Genomic DNA, 14,180 nt, shown 5'->3' on the forward strand with positions numbered 1-14,180 from the left:
TCAATACGTGCTACATGTAAGCGTTTTTCCGAGCGCGAAAGAAGCCCGCGAATACCCGCAAGTGCCTCGACCGGCCAGTCGCGCGGCAATTTTGCGTATATTCAAGGGTTTCTCTCACGCTCAAAAAAACACTTTTATGTAGCACGTATTCAGTAACAGAAAGCTGTATCGGGAGTTTTACATGTTAGTTTAGAATTTTCATTGACACTTGTAACGTCCCGGTCAAAAGAACAGGAAGTGAAGAGAGAGACGAAGAAGAAGATGATCGAATAAAAACAGTAAACAGTGGATCAGCCTTACATCAAACGCTGGGCAGCTAATAGATCCCTCGCCAATCATTGCAGAAAACGTTGAAAATACAAGGCAATCAACTTCAACTCAGCAGACCGACAACGGATGCTTCTCTGGATCAGTGTCGGAAAACAACCAGGATGTAGAAATGGGTCTTCCCACGCTTAAACGCACAAGATCACCTAATGATAATTCATCCACCTCTGTCCCGCACTCAAAAACCAAAAAAGTTGTTAAAGATAGTCTTTCCAAGACAGATGCTAACCCTAATTTTTTAAGTACTATCCCTCATCAAAACCCACTAAACACGGTAAGACAGTCTTTCGAAGAGAGATTTTTTAAAAGACAGTATTTTAGAGCAAGTGATTTCTAAAGTAGGCATTAATTCATTATAGGTGTTTTAAAGGCATTACAGTGGAACTGCCGTTCCATTATTTCTGCAGCTAAAGATTTAATATATTTTTGTTCACAATTTTCTCCCGACATTATTCTTTTGCAGGAGACTTGGCTCTCAAATGGCCAAGATTTCCACATAAGAAACTATCGTTTATTTAGATTGGACCGTCCATCGAGAGGCGGAGGACTTGCGTTCTTGATAACAACTAAAATATGCCACAAAGCAAACATATTGCTATGGCATGAGCCGGGCAAGGAGAAGAGGAGAAAGACGTTAGCTGGCGCAGCCTCTGGAAGCCATCTTTACTTGACCATCAACCTCGTCCTTTAAATAAAGCCGGTTCAACATTAACCGTAACAGTTTTGTGGTGGAAGTGCTGGGTATTTCGACCAAGAGGACGCAGCTGCTGCAGCAAGTGCCACGCCGAAGCCGACGCCTCGCTCGACTGCCTCCGACACCACTTCAGATTCCGATGTCCCACAGCGGCGACCAACAGCCTTCTCTGGCTGCTCCAGTGCGAACAACCGTCACTTGGATGCACAGATGGAGCCCCGCCCTTTCTCAGGAAAATTCGGCGAGGACGTGGAGGAATGGCTCACCCACTACAAGTGTGTGAGCAAGTACAACGGCTGGAACTCCACGGTTCAGCTCGACAATGTCGTTCTGTTCCTCACAGACACGGCGCTAGTGTGGTTCGAGAACCATGAAGATTCCTTCACAACGTGGGACAGCTTCGTTACTGACCTCACAGAGTGCTTTGGCGATTCCACGACGAAAAGGAAGCGGGCAGAGCAGACAGTGCTACAGCGCGCTCAAGTCCCAGGTGAGACCTGTAGTACGTACATTGAGGCGATCCTGAAGCTTTGCAAAACGGTGAATCCTCGAATGTCCGAAGAGGACAAAGATGGACATCTTCTCAAAGGCATAGCCGAGGATGTTTATAATTATTTAATCGGAAAGGAGAGTCTCGCCGACCTCATCAAGCATTGCCGCACATTTGAGGCCTTGAAGCTGCGCCGTATCACGCCAAAGTTCGGCAGGTTAGCGAATGTCACAACGGTGGCAAGCGTTGACGATAACGACAACTGCAATTTTCAATTTGACCTTGCGGCAACTATAAGGCAAATTGTCCGCGAACAACTTGAACGACACACCACAGGAGCGGATGTCGAACAGCTTGGTTGCGCTTGCAACCAACCTCAAGAGCATGCATCTGCTGTGTCGGCATTGTCTGCCATGCCAGGCGTTGCAGACTGTCGAGTCGATCAGCTGCGACAGCATCGACGTTCTCCTCCCGACGACATGACGCACAATCTGCGCACTCGTCGAGCTACCACCACAAATCGGCATTCGGCAGATCGCGTTTATTATTCGCAACGTCCCAGGGTTGACCTCGAGGCTTACAACGTCGGTCGCGCATCGCCTGTGTGTTACAGCTGTGGCGCCTCAGAACACATTGCTAGTTTTTGTCGCCGGCGCCGACAGACAACAACATATGGCCCACCACCAGCTTCGCCTAATTTTGAACAAGTCAGTTATGACGACCGCTGGCCGACAGACCCTGATACTGCAAACACCACAGGCGCGCCACCCCGGAATACCTTCCGTCAATATAATAGACGGAGTGGCTCGCCAGCTTCAGACCGCAGCCTGAGGCCCCCAACCAGTCGCCAACGCCGTTCACCGTCACCACGTCGACGTGCTACGTCACCACCGCCGTCGGGAAACTAGCCGGCGCGGCTGATGGAGGTAAGGTCGCCGGACAGTCTGCGTCTCTGCGAAATACTACTCTGCCTATTATGATGGTGAAGAACAAAGTGCGTGTGTTAATTGATAGTATACCTGCAACAGCATTAGTGGATACTGGTGCTACCGTTTCCGTTATGAGTGTGACTTTCAAAGAGAGGCTGGGTCGGAAAGTTATGTTCCCGTGGAATGATGGTGTGACGTTTCGTGGTGTCAGTGGAGAGTGCCTTATTCCCCTTGGTATTTGTGTTGCAAGTGTTTTATTTGCAGGGGAAGATCTTAAAACAGAATTTCTCGTACTTCCGCGGCGCACTCATGATGTTATTCTCGGGATTGACTTCCTTCAGGATTGTGGTGCTTCCGTTAACTGTGGCACAGGCGAAATTACCTTGAATAGCACGCTTCTCGCCACCCTTGCCGACACATCTTTACCCGAGAAAAACTATTGTGTTGTTTCGAACGATTTGCTGCTACCGCTTTGGTCGCTGTCACGTGTCCCTGTAAATGTCGCTGCTGCCGACCTTTCATCGTTTGACGCGCAAGTCCAGCCACTTACGTGGAACTGCGCAAAGAAAGATGTACTTGTGCCACGCTCTCTCGTGATAGTAGTGAATGGCGCTTCAAATTTGTGGGCTTTCAATTGTTCTTGCGTCCCTGCTGTTCTCCCGCGTGATATGAAGCTCGCTGAATTTGACGAGATTACGTACAGCTCCATTACAGTTCTAAGCGAGGAGGAGCAGTCTCATACTAGCGATCTCCGAAGCACTTCTGAAGAACAGATCCTACGGATGATCAACAAGGCGCTTGCCTCACATGAGCGCCACGCTCTCGCACAAGTTTTGTGGGCACATCTTTCTGTGTTCGATTTCACGCAAGGCGACAAGCAGGCTTCACTCCCGCGTTCTCGTGCCCGCCACAGAATTGACACCGGATCTGCGCACCCCATTCGGCAAAAGTCTTACCGCGTTTCTTCCGCAGAGAGGACAGTTATCGCTGAACAGGTGAAAGACATGCTACAGAAAAGTGTTGTTCAAGAGTCCTCTAGTCCGTGGGCAGCACCAGTAATCTTAGTAAAGAAGAAGGATGGATCGTGGCGGTTCTGCGTTGATTACAGGAAACTGAAAGCGGTCACCAAAAAGGACGTGTATCCGCTTCCTAGAATTGACGATGTCATTGATTGTTTACATTCCGCTGCCTACTTTTCATCACTGGATTTGCGATCAGGGTATTGGCAGATACTCATGCACCCAGACGATAAGGAGAAAACGGCCTTCGTGACACCAGACGGTCTTTATGAATTTAACGTTATGCCGTTCGGCCTTTGCAACGCGCCAGCAACATCGAACGATTTATGGACAATATCCTCCGAGGACTTAAATGGGAAATTTGTTTGTGCTACCTCGATGATGTGGTGATTTTTGGCAGCACTTTGAGTGAGCATAACAGCCGTCTCAGTCTTGTTCTGGATTGTGTCGAAAAAGCCGGCTTGATCCTGAATTCCAAGAAATGTCGTTTCGGGCAAACTGAGACGTTAGTACTTGGGCATCTGGTCGACAAAAACGGCGTGAGGCCAGATTCACGGAAAATTGAGGCTGTCAGCTCCTTCGAAGCACCGAAGTTAGTGCGGGAGTTGAGGAGTTTCTTGGGCCTGTGTTCATATTTTCGTCGCTTCGTCCCAAGATTCGCCGACGTGGTGTACCCCCTAACATGTCTTCTCCAAAAAGCCGTCCCTTTCAACTGGACATCCGCTTGCGACGACGCGTTCCACCAGCTAAAATTTCTACTAACGTCAGGGCCCATATTGCGTCACTTCGATGCGTCCTCACCTACAGAAGTGCACGCTGATGCCAGTGGCATCGGCATTGGTGCCCTACTAGTGCAACGTCATCAAGAAGCTGAACACGTTGTGGCTTATACTAGTCGCTCTTTGACTAAGGCGGAACGCAATTACACTGTCACCGAGCAAGAATGCTTGGCAGCTGTTTTCTCTGTCCACAAATTTCGGCCCTATAAATACGGACGCCCGTTCACTATCTTTGCCGACCACCACGCGTTATGCTGGTTGGTGAATCTTCGTGATCCGAGTGGACGACTGGCACGTTGGGCTCTTCGAATGCAGGAGTACGACTCCGTTATTTCCTAAATGTCTGGGCGTCGCCACACAGATGCGGACTGTCTCTCCCGTCTTCCTCTGACGATGACGGAGTGTGACGAAGACAGTTTTGATGACTGTTTTGCTCTCATTTCTTCTACATTCCCAGACTCGATGACTTTCAAGGCAGAGCAGGAAAGTGGTATTAGTTTGGAACCTCCATTTGTAGCTGCATCACGTCCTGGAGCCACCGGTCGATTTTGTGTCCGTGACGGCCTGCTTTACAAGACGAATTATTCGGCTAAAGGCGCACGCTTCATTCTGGTGGTGCCGCAGAGTCTGCGAGCGGACATACTGAGAGCCATGCACGACGATGCGACTTCTGGCCATCTAGGATTTATCAGAACTTTGAACCGGACACAGGAGCATTTTTACTGGCCCAGAATGCGGGACACAGTCAAGCACTATGTCACCAGTTGCGAGCAATGTCAACGCTACAAGCGCCCTACGACCGCTCCGCCAGGTCTTCTCCAACCTCTGCCGCCGCCTCGCCTGCCATTTGAACAAGTGGGTATTGATCTTCTGGGCCCATTTCCCCGATCATCTAACGACAACCGGTGGGTGATCGTATGTGTCGACCATCTGACCCGTTACGCGGAAACGGCGGCCGTACCATCGTGAACAGCTGCGTCCGTTGCAACGTTTTTGCTTCGCTTCGTTATTCTTCGGCATGGTGCCCCCCGTGTAATCATTAGCGATCGCGGTCATCAATTCGTTGCGGACGCCGTAGAAGAACTGCTTCGTCTCTGTAGTTCGCAGTTCCGCCATTCAACGCCTTATCACCCTCAGACAAATGGGCTTGTAGAACGTACGAACAGAACTCTCACATGCTGGCCATGTACGTATCTTCCGATCACAGAGACTGGGATGATGTACTCCCCTTCATCACCTATGCTTATAATACTGCAAAGCATGAGACGACCGATTACAGTCCTTTTTGTCTCCTTTACGCAGGTCCACCGCTAAGCTGCATTGACACTATATTACCGTTTGACTTTCACAGCGAGTACTCTGTTGCCAAGACGCTTTGTCTTGCCGAAGAAGCTCGGCGTATTGCTCGTCTTCGTACTGTGGCATCGCAACACCGATCGAAAGAGCGCTATGACAGCCTACACCAGTCTGTCTCGTACGCTAAGAGAGACTTTGTGTGGTTGTGGACCCCGCTACGTAAGCGTGGCTTATGCGAAAAGTTTTTACCCCAGTACACGGGCCCATTCGTCGTTGTAGATCGCTTGAGTGACTTGACGTACGTGGTGGCACGCTTGACGTCAGCTGGTCGTTGGTCTAGCCGGACCCAGTTAGTACATGTTGCTCGTATCAAGCGGTTTCACCCCACGCTTTCCGAGTGATTTGGACTTGCCCAGCCGGCTTCGTCTGGCAACCGGGGATTGCTACGGCATGAGCAGGGCAAGGAGAAGAGGATAAATACGTTAGCTGGCGCAGCCTCTGGACGCCATCTTCACTTGACCATCAACCTCGTTCTTTAAATAAAGCCGGTTCAACATTAACCGTAACAATATATCAGTATATGTCTACGGAGTGCCAGATATTAGCATTAGATGTAACTATTCCTGGTTTTTCCTCGTTTTCTTTGGTTATTTTATATTTTCCCGCAGGTGTGCATGACATTATATTTCTTGATACCGTTGTAAAATCTTGTAGGAAAGAAATTGTGATAGCGGCAGACTTTAATTCGCATCATGTGGCTTGGGGTTTCAGAACACACTCATGTGGAAAGAGATTGTTGGATTCGGCTAATAATCAAAATTTTTGTTGCCTAAATACGAAAGCAGTTACGTTAATTCAAGGCCTTTATAAATCACCATTGAATCTGGCATTTGCCAGTTCTGGGATGTCCGTCACTTCCTGTTCTACAGTCGACTCTGCCTCAAACAGGGACCATCTACCCATTCGGTTTGATATTGTGTGCCCTCTTACTTCTTTAGAGTCTCCGGCATGCATTTTTGTCAATTACATCAATTTCAGAGTATCTTAAGAGCGACCCTCAACTCCCAGATAACGGTGCCGGATGACATCAAAGCCATGAGCCTTTACGCTATATTAAAAAGTTCCTATAAAAGGTCTCAGTTTAATGTTACCAAATATAAAAGTACTCACTCTCCTTGGTGTAATTCGGAGTGCACGCGGGATTATAGACGACGAAAAGCCGCTTGGAAAAAACTACTTTACAATCAGCCTCCAAATAACTGGAGTGATTATAAGTTTGCAGCTGCCACATTCAAGAGAACAGTATCACATGCCAAAGACGAATATGATGAAAAACATCATGCATTCCTCTCTAAGCCTAACAACAAAAAAGCTCTATTGAGATTCCTTCGGTATAGAAAGTTTATACCAACACCAGCGAATATTGCGTCGGTAATTCTTTCAACGCGAGATATCTGCTCCATTAGAATTCATAGCAAATGGCTTATCACAACGCTTAACATCATGTTTGCCAAATGGGCCATTAAGACCTCCCATCGCGGATGACTTTGTGGAAGTCACAATGTCGGAGCTTTCCAATATTGTTAGATCTTTGCCTGCCTCAGCCCCAGGTCCTGATGGCATTTCCAATGCCATGCTAAAAATTTTGTTTGCAATGTCTCCTGAGGAACTTCTGAACACAGTAAATTATTCTCTAAAAAATGCTTGGATTCCTCAAGAATGGAGGACAGTCAAAATAATTCTGCTACTGAAAAAACAGGGAGCTGGCTACAATATTGAGGATAATCGGCCTATTTCTTTTACGTCAAATATGGTAAAACTTATTGAAATAGTTCTATATGATCGCATGATGGATCATATATCTAAAAATTCGTTACTGAGCCCAAGTCAAATAGGTTTCCGACAAGGTCTCTCCATTTGGTGTGCGCATGTAGATTTGGAAAGCCGTATTCAACTTGCTCGGAATAGAAAAGAATTGAGTGCTTTAGTGACTCTTGACGTGGCGAAAGCTTATGACAGTGTCGAGTACCCACTACTACTGGACAGATTGCAGTCCTACAATTTTCCGAAATATATAACGACATGGATTTATGCATTTCTAAGAAACAGAAAATTTTATTGTTTTCAAAACGGATTTTCTTCAACAAAGTTCGATCAGACAAGAGGGGTGCCCCAGGGGCTGTTCTGTCTCCTGTACTATTTAACCTTTTGATGAGTTCAATTCCACTGCGCCGGGAAGTTCATCTCTATGTCAATACAGACGACATCGCATTTTTCGCGACAGCAAGAGACATAAATTTCCTTTACATGTCCTTGAAAACGTACCTAAGTTTGCTAGAGACGTGGCTTCACACCCTTCACCTGTCACTAAACGTAAACAAAAGTGCAGTCCTTGTCTTTCCGCTTTCCGGACCGATACATTTATCATTAGTATATGATCAGAGAACCATCCCACAGACAGATAGAGTCGCTTAAGTACCTGGGTATCACATATGATTAAAAACTTAAGTGCCGTTCTCACATAGAAAATATTGCAACGAAAGGGACACGAGCTGTAGGTTTATTACGTAGAATCAGTAACCGGCGATCTGGTATGCGAAGTGACACATTAATTATGATCTACCGTATGTATGTACGACCGATTATAGAATTTGGCTGTGTTTTGTTTTCCGGAAGTGCAAAATATAAAATAAGACCACTTCTTCTTTTAGAAAGAGAAGCTCTTCGATTATGTATAGGTCTGCCTAAATTTGTTGCTAATAACGTGTTATACCAGAAAGCACGATTACCTTCTCTTCACACGAGATTCCGCATGCTTACGGTTCAAACCGACTTAAGGACTTATGAATCTCCTCTTAGACGTACAGAATATATATTTATTAGTGAACCAAAGTTATTTTTTGAGAACACGTAGCCCCGGTTACATACCCCGCAGGTTGTATTTGTGCAGACACAATTATCACCTTTAAATCTTCGCATTAGGGAAATCATTCCGTTTGATAGGTCCACATTGTCTCTTAAAATAGAATTTGCAGACATTTTGCCCAATAACGCAAAACTACTGCCACCAACCTATTTGAATGCCCTTTTGCAGGATTATTTGGCTCATTTCCCATTAAATGTAATAGCGACTGATGCTTCCTCGTGTGAAGAGAAGGCAGGCGTGTGAATTTACTCACCATCCCTCGATTGGTCTTTTTCCCTTCGCCTGTCAGATTACGCATCAGTTTTTCAGTCCGAAATTCTGGCGATAGTTCTTGCATTGCGAAAGTTACCGCTAAATGTCACAAAAGTTGTTATCGTCACAGATTCCCTTTCTGCATGCAGCGCGCTTAACGCGTCTACAAATTCGACAGCAAATTTGAACACGTTTTACACATTAGCTCCACCCCACTTAAGGTTAGTTCATTTAGTATGGGTACCAGGCCACCGAGACATCCAACTTAATGAAGTAGCTGATTCTTTAGCACGAGCTTCTTTAAAAGGTCCGGCGATAGCTGTGCTGCCGGCAACTGCGCGTATCACTGCAGCCACATATAGACAGTTTTCTTTGACCGAATACAAGAAAAGCCTCGCGTTAGCAAAATCTACAGCTTTTATACATCTAAATTATTCTTGGAACCGACAGTGGTGTCCTAACCGGCAATTTGAAGTAACATTTACAAGGCTGCGTTGCCGTATTCCACAACTAAATTTTTACTTGCACAGATGTGGTCTGGCGGCATCCCCATTATTCTACCTCTGCAATGAAGCAGAATCCATCGATCCATTTTTATTATCGTGTCGGCATTTTTCTAATCATCGACAACAATGTTTGGAAAGCCCACTTCGCAATCTAGGACTGCCTTTGAGCAGTCCAGTTATACTCTCACTTGGAGCCACGGTGTTAGGATATGGCCACGGGAATGTTTGCTGACCAATTTATAATTTTCTTTGTGACACAAAAACATTGCCTCATTAATATTTTTCCATCTTTCCATGATTGATTTACTTATCCTTCAATAAATTATAGATTTATCAAATTCAAAAAGTAGCGTCACAATATCACAATTATATTAGTATTAATATTATTATTTAAGATTTGCGTCTATCCTTTACTGTAATTAATTAATTATTCAATTCATATTAATACTCCTATCTAGGTAAGGCTGACTAACTTAGTATAGACTACTTAATTCTTTTATTATCAGTCGTTTCACATCTTCAATTATTTATTTATTTTCCTTTAATTTTTCTGACTCATTTATTTCTGAACTAATTTATTTTATATTTCTACCATAATACCACCCGGTTCGTGGCCTATCCCCCACATTGGGTTGTGCCATTGATTGAGGCATCATCATCATCATCATCATCATCAATCTCGGATCCTTTATTTTACATTTGGCGCAGCCCGACAGGATGTGGATAGAAGTATAAGTTGGTACTACTACAGCGGGACAACCGTACGTCACGTCATACCAAGCCGAAGATCAAGAACAAGTCGAAGTCCAAGAGACAGCGACGTCACCGAGCCTGCTCCAGTTCATCGCAAGTAAGGCTAAAGTCACCGAGGTGGATCTCGTCAGCCGAGGTATTTGGAAGATCAATATGAAAATGTTCGACTATGAAAATCACTTCAGACAGTTATCAAGTAGCAAGTCCTTTCGTAATGACAATAGCCAGGACATTGCTATGCTTATGGAGCGGATCTTGAAAGTGCAGGCGTCTCAAATTGAGCAACATGCTATGCTTACTATGCTAACAGAGACTCTGCGCTAACAATGGTCCCAAAGCTGAATTAGTGAAGACGGACATGATCGATGGGACGACTGCGTCGGCTACCACTTGGCTGAAGTTCTTTGAATACCCTTGTGAAAAGAACTGCTGGGTGACGTCACAGGATAAAGTGCAAAATATGGCGCTATTTCTTTTACACAATTCCAAGAAATGGTATGAGCTCCGCATAACAGACCATCCGGACGACGCCAGGGATCACTGGAGAGCAAGTTTTATCTCAGCTTTTGATCAGAACCCCGTCGACCGATTGGACAAAGCTATATTTTTCAAACAACGCTCAAGTTCACAAATTGACTATTTCTACGTGAAAAGACGGCTGTCACTGTTAGCAGATCCTACTTTGCTTGATTCGTCTATTGTACCGTTACTCATACATGGTATGACAAAGGAATGCCAAAGGCAAGGGCAAATAAGGTCGCCTAGGACAGTTGAAGACCTACTGGGGTGTCTTAAGGACGTTTGCCATGAAGCCCCCGGGCCCGTTGCATAGCACAATAGGATCCATCCAGCCAGAGTTCATCCTGATAATACAGCGACAGCGATGACAGCATCCACCAGAAGCGCAGCTTCTGACTATTTCCCTAGCAACCGAGGCGTCAAAGAGACAAAAAACGAATTAACGTGGGTGCACAGCCCCACCTGTCTACTTGATCCGATCAAACGTTTTACAAACGGCACTTCTTATTAATGAAAACGACGTAAATGCCCTAGTCGACACAGGAGCTTCAGTAAGTCTGATTAATCAAACCATGGTGAAGGCAGATGACCTGCGACAAGGTAAAGTGGTAACGGTTAAGAGCTACGATGGATCATCTCGAACACTGCACACCTGGACAAGAGTCAGTATACATTCGGCTGGGGAGGACTTCACAGTAGAAGCACTGGTTATGCGTGATGTCAAATTCTTGTTTATACTGTCAAGACTGGACATGAAGAAGCTACAAATTAACATTAATTGGAAAGGTGAAGTGACTTTAGACTCCCTGGTTTCAAGTGTCCAGACACCGCCACAGATGAGGACTGCCAAATGCGCTAATGATATATGGCCAATTTTTCCCGAACTTATATGCCTGGATACATATCCACCTGTAGCTTCTGTACCCGAAGTGCCTTTCAAATTCTGCGACACCACTATTGTACGGAAGAGAGCCTACAGGATTTCTCATGAAAAGAAAGTATGGCTGCAACAAGAGCTGCAACAAATGCTGAACGCTGGAATAAAAAGGCACTCAACGTCACCTTTTGCGTCTCCTATAACTATTGTTCCCAAAGAAGATGGTTCACTGTGACTTTGTACTGATTATCGGCAAATCAACACCCAAACAGAACTGTATCCCTATGCCTTTGATTGACGACATCATTAATGATACTGGATGATGCCAATGGCTCTCACGAATCGATTTGTGCAAAGGTTACTGGCAGGTACCTCTCCAGAAAAAATCAAAGAAGTACACGGCGTTTATAACACTATTTGATATATATGAATACAGCCGTTTCCATTCTGTTCGAAGAACTCGGGTGCTTGGTTTCAGCGCATGATGAACGGGGTACTTAAACATTTCATTGGAGATTTCTGCAATGTTTATGTCGATGACATCATCATTTACTCCCGTACTGAGGAAGAGCACTGTTCCCACGTCTCTCAAATACTAGAAGCATTGAGCAAATCACAATTGTAAATAAACAAGAAGAAAAGTGAATTCTTTCAGAGAAAGGTAGTGTTCCTTGACAGAGTCCTGGACGGCTTCGCGAGGACGACAAAAGAACGAATCAAGGAAATGCATAAGTCCTACGATGTTCCCTCCCCGCGTGTGTTCTTAGGATTGGCACGACATTTTTTTGGCGTTCATTAAAGACTTTGCAGCGACATTCAGGTGTCTTACAAGGCTCACTCAAAAGGAAGTTCCCTTTGTGTAGAGCGACGAGTGCGACCATGCATATGAAGAACTGGTGCGCGCCTTTTTATTGAGAAAATTCTAGAGCAACATTAAAAACTCCCGATACAGCTTTCTATTGCTCATTACATGCTACATGTAAGCGTTTTTCCGAGCGCGAAAGAAGCCCACGAATACACCCAAGTGCCTCGACCGGCCAGTCGTGCGGCAATTTGGCGTATATTCAAGAGTTTCTCTCACGCTAAAAAAAAAACTTTTATGTAGCACGTATTGAGTAACGGAAAGCTGTATAGGGAGTTTTTCATGTTACTTTAGAATTTCCATTGACTCTTTGCATCTAATTATAGTATTTCAGTTAATTAATAATTAAGGCTGATTATGCAATTAGGCGGAATGAAAAAAAGTATCTGTGTATCTCCAAGCGACGGCAAACGGCATTACCTTCGTTCTGTCCAGCTACGGGGCATTTGCATAATTTAAACGTTGGTGCATGATAGTTGGGACATCCTGTATGTATACGTGCTGTAGAATACAATGAATAAGAAAGAGCTTGCTCCTTGCTGATTCCTTTGTTTATTGTTTTCGCTGCTCAACACGTGTATATTTCTCGCTTGTATTATTAACCCTTTACGGATGGTAAGAAAAAATAGGAAAACTTGCAAAAAAGGCGCGGTTCGTTTTTTGCACGCAAATGAGTTCGGTCATCATATAAAGCAAGGCCATGCCAAAACTTCTGTCAGAAAATGGAACATTAGTGGAGCAAAAAATGTGTGACACTATTGAAAAAGTATTCTTCACTACACACAAGTTGGAGTATGCTCCCAACATCACGTGCAAATGATTCTGATGATACCATGCAGGACCATGCAAAACGTTTTTGGCAGAAAGGTGACGTTTACTAAAAACGTTTACACTGTATCGAAGGTGAACTTGACTGCACACAAGTGAGTCTACACTCCCAGCTTCATCGTTCAACAGGTCCTTGCGCCATCAGATGGTATTTTACAAGCACAAAATAAAGCCTGTCATCCTAAAAAGCGCGCAGCAATACAATAGCTCAAATAGTCTTCAGGCCTGCATAAAAAACAAAAAAGTGCTTGAAGACCTGGCCTCGTCGTGTTTTGTGCAAGTTCGCACTTGACAAGCTGAGCTGGTCTTTCGTTTAAAGGGTTACATGTGAAAGTCGGCGCTTGTCAGTGTCGTATCTTTAGTTATGGTGGTCTCAAGTGTTTGCCTTTGACACACGTCACGCTGTAACATTTTAGAGCACTTCATTAATTCTTGCATAAATGTCTGCACGATACCCGAAATAAGCACCCTAAAGTTTGCGGCATGTTCGTCCTGTCCTTGTGTGCCTTTCTGAAGCTACTAGCTGAGCTTCAAGGGCAGTCTGACTGTACCGCAGTTCAACCGTGCAGCTATAAGTGACTTGTACTCTCAAGCAAACGTTTTGACGACAAAATTACGCATCTGGTAGATAACAAAACGCAGCTCAATGCAAACAAAAAAAACTTTTCATTCGTGAAAACAAAAGTAACAATAATGCTTCAACAGCCAGCCTGCATTTTTAAGTTTCTGCAGTGAGGGCGTCACCTGTCCACTGGGTTCCCCTCGTGATTGCCCAGCGCCGGGTAGATAGGAACTCCGGGCAGGTACTTCTCGAGAGACTTGACCGTGTACTCTATGATGTCCAGGTTGCCCGCCCGTGACGTGTTCCACACGTCGTGCGCCACCATGTCCCCAGTCCAGATGACGTAGTCGATCTGCATGTAAGGCGGCACGTGGATGAGACGCTGTCAGGTTTGTGAGAGCCAGTGAGATCACTGTGCGTTACATGTTCGCTACCACTACATGTTCGCTATTTCCTGAAACTCCCTTGTAGTTTGACCACTCGGCTGACCAGTTCATTCCTTGAATTGAGTACAGTGTTAGAAGTGCCCGTATTTTGTCGCGAATTTCCTGCTGTAAAAAT

At 45.2% G+C, this 14,180-nt stretch overlaps 1 protein-coding gene across 3 annotated transcripts in view; it reads right to left on the bottom strand.

Moving 5' to 3' along the window:
• LOC119461771 (sphingomyelin phosphodiesterase-like) overlaps positions 1–14,180 on the bottom strand; it is a 148,046-nt gene that overhangs the window by 63,421 nt on the left and 70,445 nt on the right. For all 3 annotated transcript variants that reach the window (XM_037723149.2, XM_049672151.1, XM_049672152.1), the window contains exon 6: positions 13,802–13,971. In XM_037723149.2, coding sequence (XP_037579077.1) covers positions 13,802–13,971 — 170 coding nt within the window. The remainder of the gene's footprint in view (positions 1–13,801; positions 13,972–14,180) is intronic.

Source organism: Dermacentor silvarum, chromosome 8 (genome assembly GCF_013339745.2).
Source record: "Dermacentor silvarum isolate Dsil-2018 chromosome 8, BIME_Dsil_1.4, whole genome shotgun sequence".
In the NCBI taxonomy this organism is placed as follows: domain Eukaryota; kingdom Metazoa; phylum Arthropoda; class Arachnida; order Ixodida; family Ixodidae; genus Dermacentor; species Dermacentor silvarum.